Source organism: Nerophis lumbriciformis, linkage group LG04, assembly GCF_033978685.3.
Source record: "Nerophis lumbriciformis linkage group LG04, RoL_Nlum_v2.1, whole genome shotgun sequence".
Classification (NCBI taxonomy): domain Eukaryota; kingdom Metazoa; phylum Chordata; class Actinopteri; order Syngnathiformes; family Syngnathidae; genus Nerophis; species Nerophis lumbriciformis.
The window spans coordinates 1,992,501-2,014,459 of record NC_084551.2 but is presented as its reverse complement, the minus strand read 5'-3'; the positions used below and the strand labels follow the sequence as shown (position 1 = coordinate 2,014,459).

Sequence of the window (21,959 nt, the reverse complement as noted above, 5' to 3'; positions counted from 1 at the left end):
TGAAGTGATTTTTTTGTCTAGAACATGTTTTGCTTTATTCATTATTGACGTGTTTCTTGCTACTTTATGTTGTATATTTTTTACGTGAGATTTCCAGTTCAATTTATCATCAATCATTATACCTAGAAATGTGGTTTCATTTACTCTTTCAATTTCTATTCCGTCTATTTGTATTTGTGTTTGACTTTCTCTTCTACTGTTACCAAATAGCATTATTTTAGTTTTACTGAGATTCAACGATAGTCTGTTTTTGTCGAACCATCTTTTTAATTTGTTCATTTCTTCTGTTATTATTTGTAGTATCTTCTGTGTGTTCTCTCCTGAACAAAACGCTGTTGTATCATCCGCAAATAATACTAACTTTAAATCTTTTGTAACTTTACAAATGTCATTTATATATAGATTGAATAATTTAGGTCCTAGTATTGATCCCTGAGGTACACCACAGGATATATTTAGCGTTGTAGAGGTGTGTTCGCCGAGCTTCACGTATTGTTTCCTGTTCATTAGATAACTTCTTATCCAGTTTAAGACTAACCCTCTGATGCCATATCGTTCTAGTTTTTTGATTAAAATATTGTGATTAATTGTGTCAAATGCTTTAGTTAGATCCATAAAAACTGCTGCCGCACATTTTTTATTATCTATAGCATTGGTAATTTCTTCTGTAATTTCAATTAAAGCCATCAAAGTTGAAACATTAGCTCTGTATCCATATTGATTTTCTTCGAGTATTCTATTTTTATTTATGAAACTCTCTAATCTGTTATTGAACAGTTTTTCAATGATTTTAGAAAATTGTGGAAGTAAGGAAACAGGTCTATAGTTTGTAATTGTAATTTGTAATTTTAAATTGTACACTGAGCAAAAATAAAAACGCATCACTTTTGTTTTTGCTCCCATTTTTCATGAGTTGAACTAAAAGATCTTAAACTTTAACTATACACGCAAAAGGCGTCTTCCTCTCTGATATTATTCACAGATCTGTGTAAATCTGTGTTAGTGAGCACTTCTTTGCCGAGATAATCCATCCCACCTCACAGGTGTGGTATATCAAGATGCTGATTAAACAGCATGATTATTGCACAGGTGTGCCTTAGGCCCCGTTTACACTAAGTTATCAAGGGTAAATCCCATCTAACCTTATCCTTGTCCACACACACACACAATGGTCGTTTAAGACCCCCTCGCCCCCTCCGTCAGCCGGCACAACGCGACCTAATACGCATGAAAATGTGCACGTCACAGTCACCTCCAGTGTTGCTTTGTGTGCAAGTTGTCATGTCTGTGTGATCAGGCCCGGCCCTAACCAATCTGGCGCCCTAGGCAAGATTTTAGGTGGCGCCCCCCCACATCGGCAGTGAAGTGTATATACTCACAAGAAACCGAATAGCTTTGTCTTTGACCTTTTTTTTTTACTTACAACTATACCTAATATATAAAGGGGTGGAAAAGTGACTATTACCTGCAGGGCAAACATTAGCTAACCAGAAGGCAATAACAATGTAAACCAAAAACACCTGCTTAAAAGATCTAATACAAATGTCCCTGAGGAATGTAAGGTGGGAGTACTGTAATTACCTAACGTTACATTATTATTTTCCATAACAATTTAGCCCCCTCCACAATATTAACCCGACGTTAAAACAGAACTAGCTATTTATTGATTAGCAATTGCCGAATCATGTAACATTAGCTTAATGCTAAAAAGCCAGCTACTATCACATTCTGTAACAGACAAATAATTTCATGTAGGCTAACGTTACCTACCTGCTGCCTCTGTCTTTTCTCGTTTCTCCTCCTCTTCTTTTCTTTTTTCTTCCCTGGGCACCTGACAGTTTTGGCCGTTTTGACATCTTGTGTTGATTTTTTGTTGTGGTGACATCCAAAAAGAGTCATGATACGGAAAGGGAGGGGGCGCACCGTGCGGGGGGGGGGGGGGGGGGGGTAATGTTGTAACAAATAATATTTCTATTAAATAGGCTTTACTTTGCATTTTAATTGACGTGGGATTATTTTTTGTATTTAGAAATAATAGTACCAACTTTTTTTTCTTTTTTTTTTCCCCAACATTTGTGGCACTGGCGTGGCGCCCCCTGATGGACGGCACCCTTAGCATTTGCCTATACGGCCTATGCCACGGGCCGGCCCTGTGTGTGATCATGTTTTGTTTTAGTCATGTTCGGTTTTGTTTTTGGACTTTTTGTGCACTTTTGTTTTGTTGTCACCATAGCAACCATTAGTTTTCACCTGTCATGTCACGCACCTGTTTCACGTTTTGAGTCACGCACCTGCTTTCACTAATCATGTCTGTCGTATTTAAGTTCATTATTTTCAGTTTGTCGTTCTGACGCCATCCCACAATTATGCTCTCCACACTCTTCATCCTCTTAGATCATGCTTCATGTCCCATGCCAAAGTAAGTTTTTGTTCCATGTTTATAGTCTTTTTGGTTTCATAGTTTGTTCTGCGCCATTGTGCGCACCTTTTGTTTACTTCTTTTTGTTTTAGTAATTATAAAATAAATTATGTACTTACATTCCCGTCTCGCCCGAGCCAACTTTCCGTTGCATCCCGGAAAAGCAAACACCCAGGACCAAGTCATGACACAAGTTCTTCCATTTAACTTATCTGAACAATATCCAGTGTTGTGGTATTTCAATGAACTGGAATCCAGTGTCCGCATTGCCGGCAGTAAGTCGGACACGTTTCCAGTGAGGGTTGGACTCCGCCAAGGCTGCCCTTTGTCACCAATTCTGTTCATAACCTTTATGGACAGAATTTCTAGGCGCAGTCAGGGCGTTGAGGGTATCTGGTTTGGTGGCTGCAGGATTAGGTCTCTGCTATTTGCAGATGATGTGGTCCTGATGGCTTCCTCCGGCCAAGATCTTCAGCTCTCACTGGATCGGTTCGCAGCCGAGTGTGAAGCGACTGGGATGGGAATCAGCACCTCCAAATCCGAGTCCATGGTTCTCTCCCGGAAAAGGGTGGAGTGCCATCTCCGGGTTGGGGAGGAGATCTTGCCCCAAGTGGAGGAGTTCAAGTACCTCGGAGTCTTGTTCACGAGTGGGGGAAGAGTGGATCGTGAGATCGACAGGCGGATCGGTGCGGCGTCTTCAGTAATGCGGACGCTGTATCGATCCGTTGTGGTGAAGAAGGAGCTGAGCCGGAAGGCAAAGCTCTCGATTTACCGGTCGATCTACGTTCCCATCCTCACCTATGGTCATGAGCTTTGGGTTGTGACCGAAAGGACAAGATCACGGGTACAAGCGGCCGAAATGAGTTTCCTCCGCCGAGTGGCGGGGCTCTCCCTTAGAGATAGGGTGAGAAGCTCTGTCATTCGGGGGGAGCTCAAAGTAAAGCCGCTGCTCCTCCACATGGAGAGGAGCCAGATGAGGTGGTTCGGGCATCTGGTCAGGATGCCACCCGAACGCCTCCCTAGGAAGGTGTTTCGGGCACGTCCGACCGGTAGGAGGCCACGGGGAAGACCCAGGACACGCTGGGAAGACTATCTCTCCCGGCTGGCCTGGGAACACCTCGGGATCCCCCGGGAGGAGCTGGACGAAGTGGCTGGGGAGAGGGAAGTCTGGGCTTCCCTGCTTAAGCTGCTGCCCCCGCGACCCGACCTCGGATAAGCGGAAGAAGATGGATGGATGGATGGATGGATGGAATCCAGTGTGCTGTGGGGCCCTATTGTAGTGAATCACACCCGAGCCATCATAAATTAATCAAATCTTTATTGGACACGAAAGTAAACAATGTGAACATTACATTTTACATCAATCAATGTAGGGATCTAGATATCTGGTCAGGACACTCCTCACTCTTTTGCCTTCACCTTCATTGTCCATTCGTTTTTGGTGACTTTATATACTCTGGACCTAGACGTTGAGTCCGCAACATAAGTAAGTCTTTGCTGTCGTCCAGCATTCTGTTTTTGTTTACTTTGTAGCCAGTTCAGTTTTAGTTTTCTTCTGTATAGCCTTCCCTAAGCTTCAATGCCTTTTTTTAAGGGCACTCACCTTTTGTTTATTTTTGGTCTAAGCATAAGACAACCTTTTACCTGCATTTACAAAGCAATTACCTACCTGCTGCCACCTATTGATATGGAAGAGTATTACACGGTTACTCTGCCGAGCTCCAGACAGCACCGACACTCAACAACAACAACACGTAATTTGCAGACTATAATTACTGGTTTGCAAAAAATGTTCTTAACCCAAATATGTAAAATTAATTAATCTCCCACGGCACTCCAGACTGTATCTCACGGCACACTAGTGTGCCGTGGCACAGTGGTTGAGCACCTCTTCCTGAGTGCGTTTCAGTGTTATAGCTTCACCTTTCTTTGCTTTTTAAGCCAAAATGCGTCCGTTCTCCCTTTTCTGTCTACACACTATGTCTGCCTGTAAGTACTCCGTGATTGTGCGCTGCCGAACATGCTCCTCTGCTCGTAAAACCAGCAATGTCATGACGTGGCGACGACGTGCCGTTATGCCCGTTAAAAAAAAAGGGGGGGGGGGGGGGCCGGGGACCGGTACTTTTTAGAGGCGGTGTCACGTTCAAACACTGAGGACATCTATTAAACAAGACAAAAGGCAAGGAATCAAACAGAGACAGAATTCAATTTGGACTCAATTGAGGAGAGACAGCGTCAACCTGTAACCTCTTACAGTGTCTTAGCACGCTCTGACGAAGAAGGTTTTGGTCTCCTCTTTATTACAATATTCAATGTTCACGCACCAACACATGTCTCAGCAGGAATGGGGAGTATGTAAAACAGTCATTGTTTTCTGTCGCTTTGAAGACCAAGAAGTGGGATTTCTCGGGCTTGGGCTCTTCCTGGATCCAGCTGGGGCAGGTGTTGGAGGACAATGGATAACCCCTCCCGTCTCCTGACCACAGTTGCTTCAAAAGGGCAGCGGGTCGTAAATAGCCTTGACTTCAAATAGAGTTCGTTTAACACTTCAAAGAGAGTTCCTCTGGAAGTTGAGCGGATCCTGCCATCTGTCCGTGTTGAAATCACAGTGGAGTTTCACGAGCCTTCTTCCTCTTGTTAGGCCTCGAAAGACAGCATTCATAATACAACGTTTCTTTTGTGATAACTTACAAACAATTATTCCAACAGGCGGTATAGTACCGAATATGATTCATTAGTATCGCGGTACTATACTAATACTGGTATACCATACAACGGCCACACTCATGGATGATTTGTACCAGAATCAGCACATAAACCCCTGATGGGAACATCCCAAGACATCAATTTGACAATCGGTGTCATGCAGACAAGTGAAGTGAAGTGAATTATATTTATATAGAGCTTTTCTCTAGTGAATCAAAGCACTTTTACATAGTGAAACCCAATATCTAAGTTAGATTTAAACCAGTGTGGGTGGCACTGGTAGCAGGTGGGTAAAGTGTCTTGCCCAAGGACACAACGGCAGGGACTAGGATGGCGGAAGCAGGGATCAAACCCGGAACCCTCAAGTTGCTGGCACGGCCGCTCTACCAACCGTCCCCAAATATTCCTCCTTGAGATGTTAAGATCTCTCCTGGTTTGACCCCTCCTGCGATGTTCTTGGTCTGGTCTCATGAGATAACAGCGCTTGTTGACCTAAAGGTTTGTCTCTGTGATCAAATCCAGTACCGTGCCGTATCTGTTTCTCTGTGAGAACAGCTTGTTTTTTCACTCTTATTCTCAAGCCGGACAGGACAATTTGTCTCCGATTGATTTTTTTTGCTCTTCATTTCCTCCCGCCCTCCAGGGGTTAGAAGACGCAGGTCAGAAGTGATGTCCAAATAAGAAGATCATCTATTTTGGGCGTGAGGCTGTTGCCAACCATAAAGTGGATGCTGAATGGTGTGTGTGTGTTTCCTATGTTGCTGTCAAACATCTGCTTGTTAAGGGCAGCAGCCAGCAGCAGATGTTTGGGCTTTAAGCGCGTCCGTGTTTCTTTTAATTGTGTTTGTCGGGCGGACGTGTGAGTGTGTTACTGCTATTGATTGATGACACCAGCACATGCTGGTCAATACACTTCGCTGCCAATTTTGGAACTTGTCATGGTGGGAAAATAGACTGCCGAGATGCTGGGAACTCTTCATCGGCTGCGTAAGACAAAAAAAACGATTTCACACTGTGAGGTAGGGTTGTACGGTATACCGGTACTGGTATAGTATCGCGGTCAGAGGTGGGTAGAGTAGCCAGAAATTGTACTCAAGTAAGAGTACTGTTACTTTAGAGATTTATTACTCAAGTAAAAGTAAGGAGTAGTCACCCAAATATTTACTTGAGTAAAAGTAAAAAGTATGTTGTGAAAAAACTACTCAAGTACTGAGTAACTGATGAGTAACATATACACACACACACGTATATATATATATATATATATATATATATATATATATATATATATGTATGTGTGGGAAAAAAAATCACAAGACTATTTCATCTCTACAGGCCTGTTTCATGAGGGGGGGTACCCTCAATCATCAGGAGATTTTAATGGGAGCATTCGCATACCATGGGTTATATAGGGCACAGAGTGGGTGGGTACAGGCTGGCCTAGGGGCGTGGTGATTGGCTCATGTGTTACCTAGGAGGTGTTTCCGTCTATGGCGGCATGCTGTGACAATTTCGCTGCGCTTGTTGAGGGATGACAGGTCTGGACGGTAAATAATAAACAGTTTCTCTTTCAAGCATAGGTTGCATCTTTTATTTCCACTATTGTAAGGTGTGCTGGATGCAAGAATTTGCCATGTTATTGAATATTCAACATTATTGTCTTTGAGGTCCCAAATGTGTTTGCTGAGTTCTGTGGTATTTCGCAGGTTTTTGTTCCTGAAAGAAGCCTTGTGATTGTTCCATCTGGTTTTGAATTCTCCCTCGGTTAATCCTACATATGTGTCGGATGTGTTAATGTCCTTGCGTATTACCTTAGATTGGTAGACAACTGATGTTTGTAAGCACCCCCCGTTGAGAGGGCAATCAGGTTTCTTTCGACAGTTACATCCTTTGTTGGTTTTGGAGTCTCTCTGTCTGGGGGCCGACGGCTCATTTGCAATTGTTTTGTTGTGGTTTGAGATGATTTGTCGTATATTGTACATGCAGCTGTAGCTCAATTTAATGTTGTTCTTGTTGAATACTTTTCTTAGGGTGTTGTCTTTGGGAAAGTGTTTGTCAATCAGATTGATCGACACAAATTCCTCAATCTGATTGACAAACACTTTCCCAAAGACAGCACCCTAAGAAAAGTATTCAACAAGAACAACATTAAATTGAGCTACAGCTGCATGAACAATATACGACAAATCATCTCAAACCACAACAAAACAATTGCAAATGAGCCGTCGGCCCCCAGACAGAGAGACTCCAAAACCAACAAAGGATGTAACTGTCGAAAGAAACCTGATTGCCCTCTCAACGGGGGGTGCTTACAAACATCAGTTGTCTACCAATCTAAGGTAATACGCAAGGACATTAACACATCCGACACATATGTAGGATTAACCGAGGGAGAATTCAAAACCAGATGGAACAATCACAAGGCTTCTTTCAGGAACAAAAACCTGCGAAATACCACAGAACTCAGCAAACACATTTGGGACCTCAAAGACAATAATGTTGAATATTCAATAACATGGCAAATTCTTGCATCCAGCACACCTTACAATAGTGGTAATAAAAGATGCAACCTATGCTTGAAAGAGAAACTGTTTATTATTTACCGTCCAGACCTGTCATCCCTCAACAAGCGCAGCGAAATTGTCACAGCATGCCGCCATAGACGGAAACACCTCCTAGGTAACACATGAGCCAATCACCACGCCCCTAAGCCAGCCTGTACCCACCCACTCTGTGCCCTATATAAACCATGGTATGCGAATGCTCCCATTAAAATCTCCTGATGATTGAGGGTACCCCCCCTCATGAAACAGGCCTGTAGAGATGAAATAGTCTTGTGATTTTTTTCCCACACATACATATATATATATATATATATATAAATATATATATATACATACATTGATATATACAGTATATAATGTATATTTATTTATTTTGCCGTTTTTGTTTACATGTTAAAGGTGTTTTAATGAATATACATGCATGTTTAACACATATAGATTCCTTTCTTTCATGAAGACAAGAATATAAGTTGGTGTATTACCTGATTCTGATGACTTGCATTGATTGTAATCAGACAGTAGTGATGATAGCGTCCACGTTTTCAAATGGAGGAGAAAAAAAGTTCCTCCTTACTGTCTAATACCACATGAAAGTGGTTGGTTTTTGGCATCTTATTTGTCCAGCTTCCATATTCGTTTTTATACACTTTACAAGAAATACATTGGCGGCAAACTCCGTAGCTTGCTAGCTTGTTTGCGCTGGCTTTCGGAGACTCTTATTTTGAAAGCGCATGCGCGATGGAGCGGCACTTTTATTGTGAAGACAGGAACTGTGTAGTCAGGGTCTTTTTTCCTTCACAATTTTGATTGTTTGATTGGAACTTTTATTAGTAGATTGCACAGTACAGTACATATTCCGTACAATTGACCACTAAATGGTAACACCCCAATAAGTTTTTCAACTTGTTTAAGTCAGGTCATGTGACCACCTGGCTCTGTTTGATTGGTCCAACGTCACCAGTGACTGCATCTGATTGATGGAACGAAGTGAAACATCACCAGTAAGGCAGGCACTATGAAGGTCTGTCTGACAGACCAAAACAAACAAAGCGTGCATTAACAGATCGATAAAAATTAGTAGCGAGTAGCGAGCTGAATGTAGATAAAAGTAGCGGAGTAAAAGTAGCGTTTCTTCTCTATAGATATACTCAAGTAAAAGTAAAAGTATGTTGCATTAAAACTACTCTTAGAAGTACAATTTATCCCAAAAGTTACTCAAGTAGATGTAACGGAGTAAATGTAGCGCGTTACTACCCACCTCTGGATTTAGCTAATGTCCATAAGTCAGTAGACATTTGTGCAACGATTATAAAACGTGTATTACATGTACACTAGCCTGTCTTCCAAAGCATTTTCCACAACGCCACAAATGTAATTTACAATCCTGTGAAAAAATAAAAACACCCCATTATTTTTTTTTAATTGTTTTCCTTCTGTTTTAATTGTGAAAATCATTTAAAGCAGCACTTGGTCTATCTGCTCCTTCGGGTATTCCTCCTCTCGAAGTATATCAGATTAGAGCGAGTCGGATTTTTCCGCCATAACAATGGGATCAGTGGAAAAACTGTCCACACTTCCTCATTCATGGTCTATCTAACAGTCTTTTTGTTTGTTTTTTTAATCCCATTTACAGTGTGTCAGATTCTTCCCAAAGGCGTCGTCTCTGTGATAGGCCCCGCCTCCAGCCCCGCCTCAGCCTCCACTGTCAGTCACATATGCGGCGAGAAGGAGGTGAGCTACAATACACAAACCACCGTCATGGTGATTATTTACTGTGATTGCTTGTAACGGCCTCTCCTTCTTTGCAGATCCCGCATGTCAAGATCGGTCCGGAAGAGACGCCCCGCTTACCGTACCTCCGCTTTGCTTCCGTCACGCTGTACCCGAGCAACGAGGACCTAAGCCTGGCCATCGGGGCCATCCTGCGCTCCTTCAGCTACCCCTCAGCCAGCCTGGTCTGTGCCAAGGCTGAATGTGAGTACACACCTTCGTAAAGGGGAAATGCTGGAAGTTGCACCATCATTTGGAGTTTGAAAGGTCGTCGTGGAAGATGTTGCGTTAAACTATTGCAGGAAACCAAAGTTTGGTTGGTCTTTAGCTTTTTTCAATCAAAACTAAGCACTAGAGTGGACACTCTTAAGACCAATTTTAAATTTTACCCATATTTTCAGGAAAGATATGCCACTAGAGTTGCACAAAATCTCAGAGTTCGAACTATCATCATAAGAACACATCAATCAATCAATCAATCAATGTTTATTTATATAGCCCTAAATCACAAGTGTCTCAAAGGGCTGCACAAGCCACAACGACATCCTCGGTACAAAGCCCACATACGGGCAAGGAAATACTCACCCCAGTGGGACGTCGATGTGAATGACTATGAGAAACCTTGGAGAGGACCGCATATGTGGGTAACCCCCCCCCCTCTAGGGGAGACCGAAAGCAATGGATGTCGAGTGGGTCTGACATAATATTGTGAGAGTCCAGTCCATAGTGGATCCAACATAATAGTAAGAGTCCAGTCCATAGTGGGGCCAGCAGGACACCATCCCGAGCGGAGACGGAGATGTTCCCAGCCAATGCACAGGCGAGCGGTCCACCCCGGGTCCCGACTCTGGACAGCCAGCACTTCATCCATGGCCAGCGGACCTGTGCCCCCCCCCCCCTCCACAAGGAACAGGGGAGCAGAGGAGAAAAGAAAAGAAACGGCAGATCAACTGGTCTAACAGGGGGGCTATTTAAAGGCTAGAGCATACAAATGAGTTTTAAGATTGGACTTAAATGCTTCTACTGAGGTAGCATCTCTAATTGTTACCGGGAGGGCATTCCATAGTACTGGAGCCCCAATAGAAAACGCTCTACAGCCCGCAGACTTTTTTTGGGCTCTGGGAATCACTAATAAGCCGGAGTTCTTTGAACGCAGATTTCTTGCCGGGACATATGGTACAATGCAATCAACAAGATAGGACGGAGCTACACCGTGTAGTATTTTATACGTAAGTAGTAAAATCTTAAAGTCACATCTTAAGTGCACAGGAAGCCAGTGCAGGTGAGCCAGTATAGGTATATATATATATACTGTAGGTATATAAAGGTATATACAGTATAGGCGTAATATGATCAAACTTTCTTGTTCTTGTCAAAAGTCTAGCAGCCGCATTTTGTACCAATTGTAGTCTTTTAATGCTAGACATAGGGAGACCCGAAAATAATACGTTACAGTAGTCGAGACGAGACGTAACGAACGCATGAATAATGATCTCAGCGTCGCTAGCGGATAAAATAGAACGAATTTTAGCGATATTACGGAGATGAAAGAAGGCCGTTTTAGTAACACTCTTAATGTGTGACTCAAAGGAGAGAGTTGGGTGGAAGATAATACCCAGATTCTTTACTGATTCGCCTTGTGTAATTGTTTGGTTGTCAAATGTTAAGGTGGTATTTTTAAATAAATGTCGGTGTTTAGCAGGACCGATAATCAGCATTTCCGTTTTCTTGGCGTTGAGTTGCAAGAAGTTAGCGGACATCCATTGTTTAATATCATTAAGACACGCCTCCAGCTGACTACAATCCGGCGTGTTGGTCAGCTTTAGGGGCATGTAGAGTTGGCTGTCATCAGCATAGCAATGAAAGCTAACACCGTATTTGCGTATGATGTCGCCTAGCGGCAGCATGTGAATACTAAAGAGTGCAGGGCCAAGAACCGAACCCTGAGGAACTCCGCACGTTACCTTAACATAGTCCGAGGTCACATTATTATGGGAGACGCATTGCATCCTGTCAGTAAGATAAGAGTTAAACCACGACAAAGCTAAGTCTGACATACCAATACGTGTTTTGATACGCTCTAATAAAATATTATGATCGACGGTATGGAAAGCAGCGCTAAGATCAAGAAGCAGCAACATAGATGACGCATCAGAATCCATCGTTAGCAGTAGATCATTAGTCATTTTTGCGAGGGCTGTCTCCGTAGAGTGATTTGCCCTGAAACCGGATTGAAAAGGTTCACAGAGATTGTTAGACACTAAGTGTTCATTTAGCTGCTGTGCGACAATTTTTTCGAGGATTTTCGAAATAAAGGGAAGGTGGGATAAAACAACTGAAAATTCTTGATTGCTAAAACAAAGTAGATGCGGGAAATATCACTTAAAAGGAAGACATGAAACTACTACAGGAAAATACCAAAAAAAGAGAAAAAGCCACCAAAATAGGAGTGCAAGACAAGAACTAAAACACTACACACAGGAAAACAGCAAAAAACTCAATAAAGTCACGGTGTAATGTGACAGGTGGTGACAGTACACCTACTTTGAGACAAGAGCTACATTGATGCATGCTTGGTTATGCTTTAAAGTCATGTCCAACAATCGCGACAACGACTTTTTACTGTCAACTGAGCTTCGTTTTTTTAATGATTTCTGCTGGTGGTGTGCCTCCGCATTTTGTCAACGCAAAAAATGTGCCTTGGCTCAAAAAAAGGTTGAAAAACACTGATATAGGAAATATGAACAAATTGTGGGTCGACCAGCATCTCAGGATCCTTTGTGTACAGTATCCAATAAAAATTAAAGCTGCAAGCAGCATTGGTCGGGCCCGCGTATTTGGCAGGTGCTAGTCCTAAGTGTCCCAATACTTTTGTTCAGTTTTCGTCATAAGTGTCCCAATACTTTTGTCTACTTTTAGTCCGAATTGTCCCAATACTTTTGTGTAGTGTACCTACCTTGTCTGCATTGTGTGGGCACGCTGGTGCTTCCTGCTTTTAAGCAGCCTTCTTGAAAAAACAGCAGCATCAGCGCAGCGACTCTTTGAAGGGTCATAAAATCAAAACCGGAGCCGGTATTAAAACTCTTTCGATAACTTTTAATCACAAGGGTCTAATCTCTCTCCTGTGTTAGTTTGAAGGCGAAACGACAAACGCGCTCAGAGGAGATAATGTTTGAAGGAATGTGACCGGTTTTTACAAAAATTTTGTTTTGAAGGGGGAATAGCAAACTTCCTGTTGATTTTTGCTGGGGGTTGTCAATTTATGAAATGTAGGTCTAAGTGAGACCTACATAGAGGTTTTTGTTTCATGTCTCTCCGACCTTTCCAGTGGGAGTTACAGGCAGTTTAGTCATATTTTTCATCCGAGGAGCAGTTTTTTGTGCATTTTATGAAAAAAATTGCGCTAGAGCACAATTTTGAGATTTGGGGTTAGGTTTTTTTATTAAATCACAATTTTTGCCAGTCCTGATGTGTGCGTTCAGTTTGGTGAGTTTTGAAGCATGTTAAGGGGGCCAACTTACAGCTCAGAGGCAAAAGTGACTGGTTTTAGTACTTTTTTGTCTTGAAGGGGGAATTGCCAACTTCCTGTTGATTTTTGCCCGAGAATATACTATTATGAAATCTAGGTCTAATTCACACCTACATAAAGGTTTTTGTTTCATGTCTCTCCGACCTTCCTAGTGGGAGTTACAGGCAGTCTAGTTTTTTTTTTCGTAGGGGGCGCTAGAGCGCAATTTTGAGTTTTGAGGTTTGGTTTTTTGATAAAAAGTTTTGCCGTATATTACTGATGTGTGTGTGTAAAATTTAGTGAGTTTTGAAGTATGTTAAAGGGGTCAATGTTACGATCTGCTGCCCGGATCATAGTTTGTTTATGTTTGAGTCACGTGTTTTCAGCACCTTGATTTTGTTTGTTTTCAGTTGCCATGTCAACCGATTACATGCACCTGCCTCTGGTTAGTGTTCGGGACGCGCACCTGTTGCCCGGGCGCTAATCAGAGGGCTATTTAGTCTTTGGCCTGGCCTCACTCGGTCTGGCTTCCTAGTTTGTTCCCATACAACTGAAACGACGTGGTCGCATAGTGATGCGGGTGTGGTTCTCCCAAGGATGCAGACGGCTTCGGACACAGCTTGCAGGTACGAATATGATTTATTTAAAATATAAATCATACGGTGGATAAACAAAAAGACATGCACGTAGCACAAAAGGCAAGAAACAAAAGGACTAGCGTGGGAGCTAGCAGGCAAAATGGCATAGCATGAAAACTAGCAGCTAAGGAACATGAAATAATCGTCGTCATCAGTTGTATGGGAACAAACTAGGAAGCCAGACCGAGTGAGGCCAGGCCAAAGACTAAATAGCCCTCTGATTAGCGCCCGGGCAACAGGTGCGCGTCCCGAACACTAACCAGAGGCAGGTGCATGTAATCGGTTGACATGGCAACTGAAAACAAACAAAATCAAGGTGCTGAAAACACGTGACTCAAACATAAACAAACTATGATCCGGGCAGCGGATCGTAACAGTCAAATTACAGCGCAAAGTTGCGGAATAATAATAATAATAATAATAATAATAATAATAAATCTTACAAATTCAATAGGTCCTTATGTCCCATTGCATAAGGACTCCCTTTGGGAGTCCTTATACAATGGGCCATGCGGGCCCTAATAATAATAAAACCTTACAAATTCAATAGGTCCTTATGTCCCATTGTATAAGGACTCCCTTTGGGAGTCCTTATACAATGGCCCATGCGGGCCCTAATAATAATAATAAAACCTTACAAATTCAATAGGTCCTTATGTCCCATTGCATAAGGACTCCCTTTGGGAGTCCTTATACAATGGGCCATGCGGGCCCTAATGATGTGAAATGAATACGTCTATGACCGTGTCAATCAAGTTGATTGAAAATGATAGAAAATAAATCATTTAAAGGGCTGCCATGCAGTTGTCAGAGCTTTAAAAGCTGACGTGTGTGTGATTGTGATCAATGTGCATGTTGGCGTTGGCTCACTTTGCGCGCGCCTCGCCTGCTTTGCAGCGTTTGGACAGCGATCATAAAGTTGTGCGAGAACTCGGCTCACGCCGCAGGCTTTTTATTTATTATACTCCTGCACACTGTCTGTCTCTCTCATCCTCCTCCGAGGCTTGTCAGACTCCACTCATCTAATAAAAATTATTCTGGAATGCCTTCCAGTTTGGGAGGAAAATTACGAGGCAGCCAGACAGCTTCAGGACCACATGGGGGTGCGTGTTAGTCACAATAGTCCCCTATATTTTCATTTTGAAAGAGCACACTATTGATTGATTATGCGGGAATTAAAGATTTGCTGCTGCACGGAACACTCTGTGTGTACGCTAGTGTGCTGTAGGTCCTCTTAGGTCTGTGGAGGATTTTTCAGACCAACAAAAATCTCACGGAGAGCCCGATCATTATCTTCTGGCGAGAACTCGGATGTGGCTTTTAAAAACCCAATCACTTAATGACTTGTCTTTTATTGACTCCAAAGAGCTTTTCAGATGACACATTTCATCCTTGGTTCAATGCAACCATAGGAGATGTTTGAGAACTAGGAAACGGGGAACTCAGAGGTGGCACAAAATATCCCATTTGAGATGGAACACTTGCCCTTTTTACTGCTCATCACTACAATAACATCCAGAGGTGGGTAGTAACGCGCTACATTTACTCCGTTACATCTACTTGAGTAACTTTTGGGATAAATTGTCAGAAGAATCAGAATCAGCTTTATTGTCATTACGCAAGGTAACGAGATTGAGGCCATTCCATACAGTGCGATGTGTGCATGCTAGAAAAACAATGTGCAAATATATAAAAAATGTAGAAGTGCAATGAATATGGTGTGAAATGAATATATACATGAAAAAACAAAACAAAAACAGGGTGGTTGGTGGAATGGGTTATTGCACCGAAGAGAAGGCAGTTATGAGGGACAATGGGGCAGTCCGTTCAGGATGGTTATGGCCCTGGGGAAGAAGCTGTTCTTTAGCCTGTTTGTTTTGGTTTTAATGCACCTGTAGCGCTTCCCAGAGGGCAGCAGGTGGAACAGGTCAGAGCCAGGGTGGGTGCTGTCCTTGATGATGGCACTGGCTCTGTTGAGGCAGCGGGAGGTGTAGATGTCCGTCAGAGAGGGGAGAGGGCGGCCGATGATCTTCTGAGCCGTCTTGACCACTCTTTGCAGCCTCTCCCTGTCTGCTGCAGTGCAGCTGCCGTACCATACCGTAATACAGTAGGTCAGCAGGCTCTCGATGGACGAGCGGTAGAAGGTCAGCAGCAGGTCAGGCTTCAGGTTGTACTTCCCGAGGACTCTAAGGAAGTGTAGCCGCTGCTGAGCCTTCTTGATGATTGATGTGGTGTTGACTGTCCAGGAGAAGTCATTAGAGATGTGGACTCCAAGGTACCTGAAGGTGTGGAACCTCTCTACACGCTCGCCGTTGATGTAGAGGGGGGCAGGGTCGGTGCTGCTCCTCCTGAAGTCGACGATGATCTCTCTGGTCTTGCTGGTGTTGAGAGCGAGGTTGTTCTCCTAAGAGTAGTTTTAATGCAACTTACTTTTACTTTTACTTGAGTATATTTATAGAGAAGAAACGCTACTTTTACTCCGCTACTTTTATCTACATTCAGCTCGCTACTCGCTACTAATTTTTATCGATCTGTTAATGCACGCTTTGTTTGTTTTGGTCTGTCAGACAGACCTTCATAGTGCCTGCCTTACTGGTGACGTTTCACTCCGTTCCACCAATCCAATGCAGTCACTAGTGACGTTTGACTCCGTTCCACCAATCAGATGCAGTCACTGGTGACGTTGGACCAATCAAACAGAGCCAGGCGGTCACATGACCTGACTTAAACAAGTTGAAAAACTTATTGGGGTGTTACCATTTAGTGGTCAATTGTACGGAATATGTACTGTACTGTGCAATCTACTAATACAAGTTTCAATCAATCAATCAAAAGTGTGAAGGAAAAAAGACACTTTTTTATTTCAACCGTACATCCCGTCACAAGCCTAAAGACTGACTGCACAGTTCCTGTCTTCACAATAAAAGTGCCGCTCCATCGCGCCTGCGCTTTCAAAATAAGAGTCTCCGAAAGCCAGCACAAACAAGCTAGCAAGCTACGGAATTTGCCGCCAATGTATTTCTTGTAAAGTGTGTGAAAACGAATATGGAAGCTGGACAAATAAGATACCAAAAACCAACCACTTTCATGTGGTATTAGACAGAAAGGAGGAACTTTTTTCTCCTCCATTTGAAAACGTGGCCGTTATCATCACTACTGTCTGATTACAATCAATGCAAGTCATCAGAATCAGGTAATACACCAACTTATATTCTAGTCTTCATGAAAGAAAGGAATCTATATGTGTTAAACATGCATGTATATTCATTAAAACACCTTTAACATGTAAACAAAAACGGCAAAATAAATAAATATAAATGATATACTGTATATATCAATGTATGTGTATATATATATATATATATATATATATATATATATATATATATATATATGATATGTGTGTGTATGTTACTCATCAGTTACTCAGTACTTGAGTAGTTTTTTCACAACATACTTTTTAATTTTACTCAAGTAAATATTTGGGTGACTACTCATTACTTTTACTTGAGTAATAAATCTCTAAAGTAACAGTACTCTTACTTGAGTACAATTTCTGGCTACTCTACCCACCTCTGATAACATCACTGCCCGATGTCCGAGTTCTGAGTGTGTGGTTGCCATGACTACAAATGGGTTAAATCCACAGAAGGGGGATGAGGGTTGGTTGCACGATTTCGAGGAAAAAACCCTAATTGCGATTTTCTCTCCAAAATTGCGATTACGATTCAATTTGTGATTTTTCTATTTCATTCAAAACCCAAAACGAGTGAAGTTTGTCATGCCTGTGTAATCATGTTTTGTCTTAGTCATGTTTTGTTTAGTTATTGGACTTTTTAGTTTCTGGCTTTTCACTCCCTTGTCTTGTTTCCATGATTACCCATTAGTTTCACCTGTTCCACGTTTGGACTCATTGTGCACTCTTGTTTGTCACCATAGCAACCCATTAGTTTTCACCTGTCACGTCACGCACCCGTTTCACGTTTTGAGTCACGCACCTGTTTTCGTTAATCATGTCTGTAGTATTTAAGTTCATTGTTTTTCAGTTTGTCTTGCTGGTGACATCCCCACATTTATGCTCTGCACATTTCTGACTCTTTTTTTCATGTCCATCGCTCACGCTGCTCCTTTTTGTCCATGCCAAGTAAGTTTTGTTTATTATTGCCACAGTTAGTGTTTTTTGTTGTTCATAGTTTTTGCCTTTGTGCAAGTGTTTGGTTTCATAGTTTGTTCTCCGCCACTGTGCGCGCCTTTTGTTTACTTCCTTGTTGTGTATTTATAGTGTTTAAATAAAAATGTACCTTCATTCCCGTCTCGCCCGAGCCAACTTTCCGTTGCCTTCGAGAAAAACTAAACCCCAGGACCAAGTCATGACAAAGTTGGCACGTTGTGTAAATTGTAAATAAAAACAGAATACAATAAATCAATCAATGTTTATTTATATAGTCCTAAATCACAAGTGTCTCAAAGGGCTGCACAAGCAACAACGACTTCCTCGGTTCAGATCCCACATAAGGGCAAGGAAAAACTCACAACCCAGTGGGATGTCAATGTGAATGACTATGAGAAACCTTGGAGAGGACCGCAGATGTGGGTGACCCCCCCCTTTAGGGGAGACCGAATGCAATGGGCATCGAGTGGGTCTAGCATAATATTGTGAAAGTCCAGGCCATAGTGGATCTAACATAATAGTGAGAGTCCAGTCCATAGTGGATCTAACATAATAGTGTGAGAGTCCAGTCCATAGTGGATCTAACATAATAGTGTGAGAGTCCAGTCCATAGTGGATCTAACATAATAGTGAGAGTCCAGTCCATAGTGGATCTAACATAATAGTGAGAGTCCAGTCCATAGTGGATCTAACATAATAGTGAGAGTCCAGTCCATAGTGGATCTAACATAATAGTGAGAGTCCAGTCCATAGTGGATCTAACATAATAGTGAGAGTCCAGTCCATAGTGGATCTAACATAATGGTGTGAGAGTCCAGTCCATAGTGGATCTAACATAATAGTGAGAGTCCAGTCCATAGTGGATCTAACATAATAGTGAGAGTCCAGTCCATAGTGGATCTAACATAATAGTGAGAGTCCAGTCCATAGTGGATCTAACATAATAGTGAGAGTCCAGTCCATAGTGGATCTAACATAATAGTGAGAGTCCAGTCCATAGTGGATCTAACATAACAGTGAGAGTCCAGTCCATAGTGGATCTGACATAATAGTGAGAGTCCAGTCCATAGTGGATCTAACATAATAGTGAGAGTCCAGTCCATAGTGGATCTAACATAATAGTGTGAGAGTCCAGTCCATAGTGGATCTAACATAATAGTGAGAGTCCAGTCCAAAGTGGATCTAACATAATAGTGAGAGTCCAGTCCATAGTGGATCTAACATAATAGTGAGAGTCCAGTCCATAGTGGATCTAACATAATAGTGAGAGTCCAGTCCATAGTGGATCTAACATAATAGTGAGAGTCCAGTCCATAGTGGATCTAACATAATAGTGAGAGTCCAGTCCATAGTGGATCTAACATAATAGTGAGAGTCCAGTCCATAGTGGATCTAACATAATAGTGAGAGTCCAGTCCATAGTGGATCTAACATAATAGTGTGAGAGTCCAGTCCATAGTGGATCTAACATAATAGTGAGAGTCCAGTCCATAGTGGATCTAACATAATAGTGAGAGTCCAGTCCATAGTGGATCTAACATAATAGTGTGAGAGTCCTGTCCATAGTGGATCTAACATAATAGTGAGAGTCCAGTCCATAGTGGATCTAACATAATAGTGAGAGTCCAGTCCATAGTGGATCTAACATAATAGTGTGAGAGTCCAGTCCATAGTGGATCTAACATAATAGTGAGAGTCCAGTCCATAGTGGATATAACATAATAGTGTGAGAGTCCAGTCCATAGTGGATCTAACATAATAGTGAGAGTCCAGTCCAAAGTGGATCTAACATAATAGTGAGAGTCCAGTCCATAGTGGATCTAACATAATAGTGAGAGTCCAGTCCATAGTGGATCTAACATAATAGTGAGAGTCCAGTCCATAGTGGATCTAACATAATAGTGAGAGTCCAGTCCATAGTGGATCTAACATAATAGTGAGAGTCCAGTCCATAGTGGATCTAACATAATAGTGAGAGTCCAGTCCATAGTGGATCTAACATAATAGTGAGAGTCCAGTCCATAGTGGATCTAACATAATAGTGTGAGAGTCCAGTCCATAGTGGATCTAACATAATAGTGAGAGTCCAGTCCATAGTGGATCTAACATAATAGTGAGAGTCCAGTCCATAGTGGATCTAACATAATAGTGTGAGAGTCCTGTCCATAGTGGATCTAACATAATAGTGAGAGTCCAGTCCATAGTGGATCTAACATAATAGTGAGAGTCCAGTCCATAGTGGATCTAACATAATAGTGTGAGAGTCCAGTCCATAGTGTGTCCATAATACAAAGATTTGCAAATCATTTTCAACTTATATTCAATTGAATAGACTGCAAAGACAAGATACTTAACGTTCGAACCGGAAAACTTAATTTTTTTTGTTGCAAATATTAGCTCATTTGGTGTTTGATGCCTGCAACATGTTTCAAAAAAGCTGGCACAAGTGGCAAAAAAAGACTGAGAAAGTTGAGGAATACTCATCAAACACTTATTTGGAACATCCCACAGGTGAACAGGCTAATTGGGAACAGGTGGGTGCCATGATTGGGTATAAAAGCAGCATCCATGAAATGCTCAGTCATTCACAAACAAGGATGGGGCGAGGGTCACCACTTTGTCAACAAATGCGTGAGCAAATTATCCAACCATGAAAGAACAACATTTCTCAACATGTTATTGCAAGGAATTTAAGGATTTCACCATCTACGGTCCGTAATATCATCAAAAGGTTCAGAGAATCTGGAGATTCTAACACGCTACATTTACTCCGTTACATCTACTTGAGTAACTTTTGGGATAAATTGTACTTCTAAGAGTAGTTTTAATGCAACATACTTTTACTTGAGTATATTTATGGAGAAGAAACGCTACTTTTACTCCGCTCCATTTATCTACATTCAGCTCGCTACTCGCTACTGAGTTGTATCGATCTGTTAATGCACGCTTTGTTTGTTTTGGTTTGTCAGACAGACCTTCAAAGTAGGATCTATCGCATGCCTGCGTTTCACCAATCAAATGCAGTCACTGGTGGCGTTTGACTCCATTTCACCAATCAAACAGAGCCAGGCGGTCACATGATTAACAAGCTTAAGCTTACATGAACTCAACGTCAAATTTGAGGAAGCACATGGCGGTAAGTAACGTTAGTAGATATTTTGGCTGTCACCGTAGGCTGATGTTAGCTTCCCTGCTATGAATCACTGTCAAATGTACATCGTGTGGGGACATTTATTAACGCACTGCAGCCTCATAGACACACACACGCACAGTCACACACACACACACACACACACACACACACACACACACACACACACACACACACACACACACACACACACACGCATGCATAGAAACACCAATCAATGTGTTCCCAGGTGCAGCCCACACCTATCAGTTTATGGTTTGCGTAAAGGCTAACTTGTTATTTTCCTTTGTAATCTCTGCCTACTGAGCCTATGGTGCTGTTAAATTATTGTGGCTCAATTTACCTTCATTTTTTTTTATGTTAATGTATTATTATTTAATATATATTATTGTTTTAGTTGCTTAAAAGATATATTCTTGGCTCTGAATTTGCTCATTGCTATTTTTATGTTTTTGTGCGTTATTTGTTGCCGTCATCATTAAACGAACAGGTTGCTCATCAGTTACTCAGTACTTGAGTAGTTTTTTGATTAAAATATTGTGATTAATTGTGTCAAATGCTTTAGTTAGATCCATAAAAACTGCTGCCGCACATTTTTTATTATCTATAGCACTGGTAATTTCTTCTGTAATTTCAATTAAAGCCATCGAAGTTGAAACATTAGCTCTGTATCCATATTGATTTTCTTCGAGTATTCTATTTTTATTTATGAAACTCTCTAATCTGTCCGGATTGTCGAACCTCGGATTCAGGAGGAACAGTGTGGTTTTCGTCCTGGTCGTGGAACTGTTGACCAGCTCTATACTCTCGGCAGGGTCCTTGAGGGTGCATGGGAGTTTGCCCAACCAGTCTACATGTGTTTTGTGGACTTGGAGAAGGCATTTGACCGTGTCCCTCGGGAAGTCCTGTGGGGAGTGCTCAGAGAGTATGGGGTATCGGACTGTCTGATTGTGGCAGTCCGCTCCCTGTATGATCAGTGCCAGAGCTTGGTCCGCATTGCCGGCAGTAAGTCGGACACGTTTCCAGTGAGGG

General features: G+C 42.0%; 1 protein-coding gene across 4 annotated transcripts in view; it reads left to right on the top strand.

Annotated features, from left to right (window-relative positions):
* Nucleotides 1-21,959, top strand: part of grik5 (glutamate receptor, ionotropic, kainate 5) — a 617,387-nt gene that overhangs the window by 437,321 nt on the left and 158,107 nt on the right. For all 4 annotated transcript variants that reach the window (XM_061947301.1, XM_061947318.1, XM_061947309.1 and 1 more), the window contains 2 exons: nucleotides 9,323-9,420; nucleotides 9,498-9,663. In XM_061947301.1, the coding sequence (XP_061803285.1) occupies nucleotides 9,323-9,420; nucleotides 9,498-9,663 (264 nt within the window). The remainder of the gene's footprint in view (nucleotides 1-9,322; nucleotides 9,421-9,497; nucleotides 9,664-21,959) is intronic.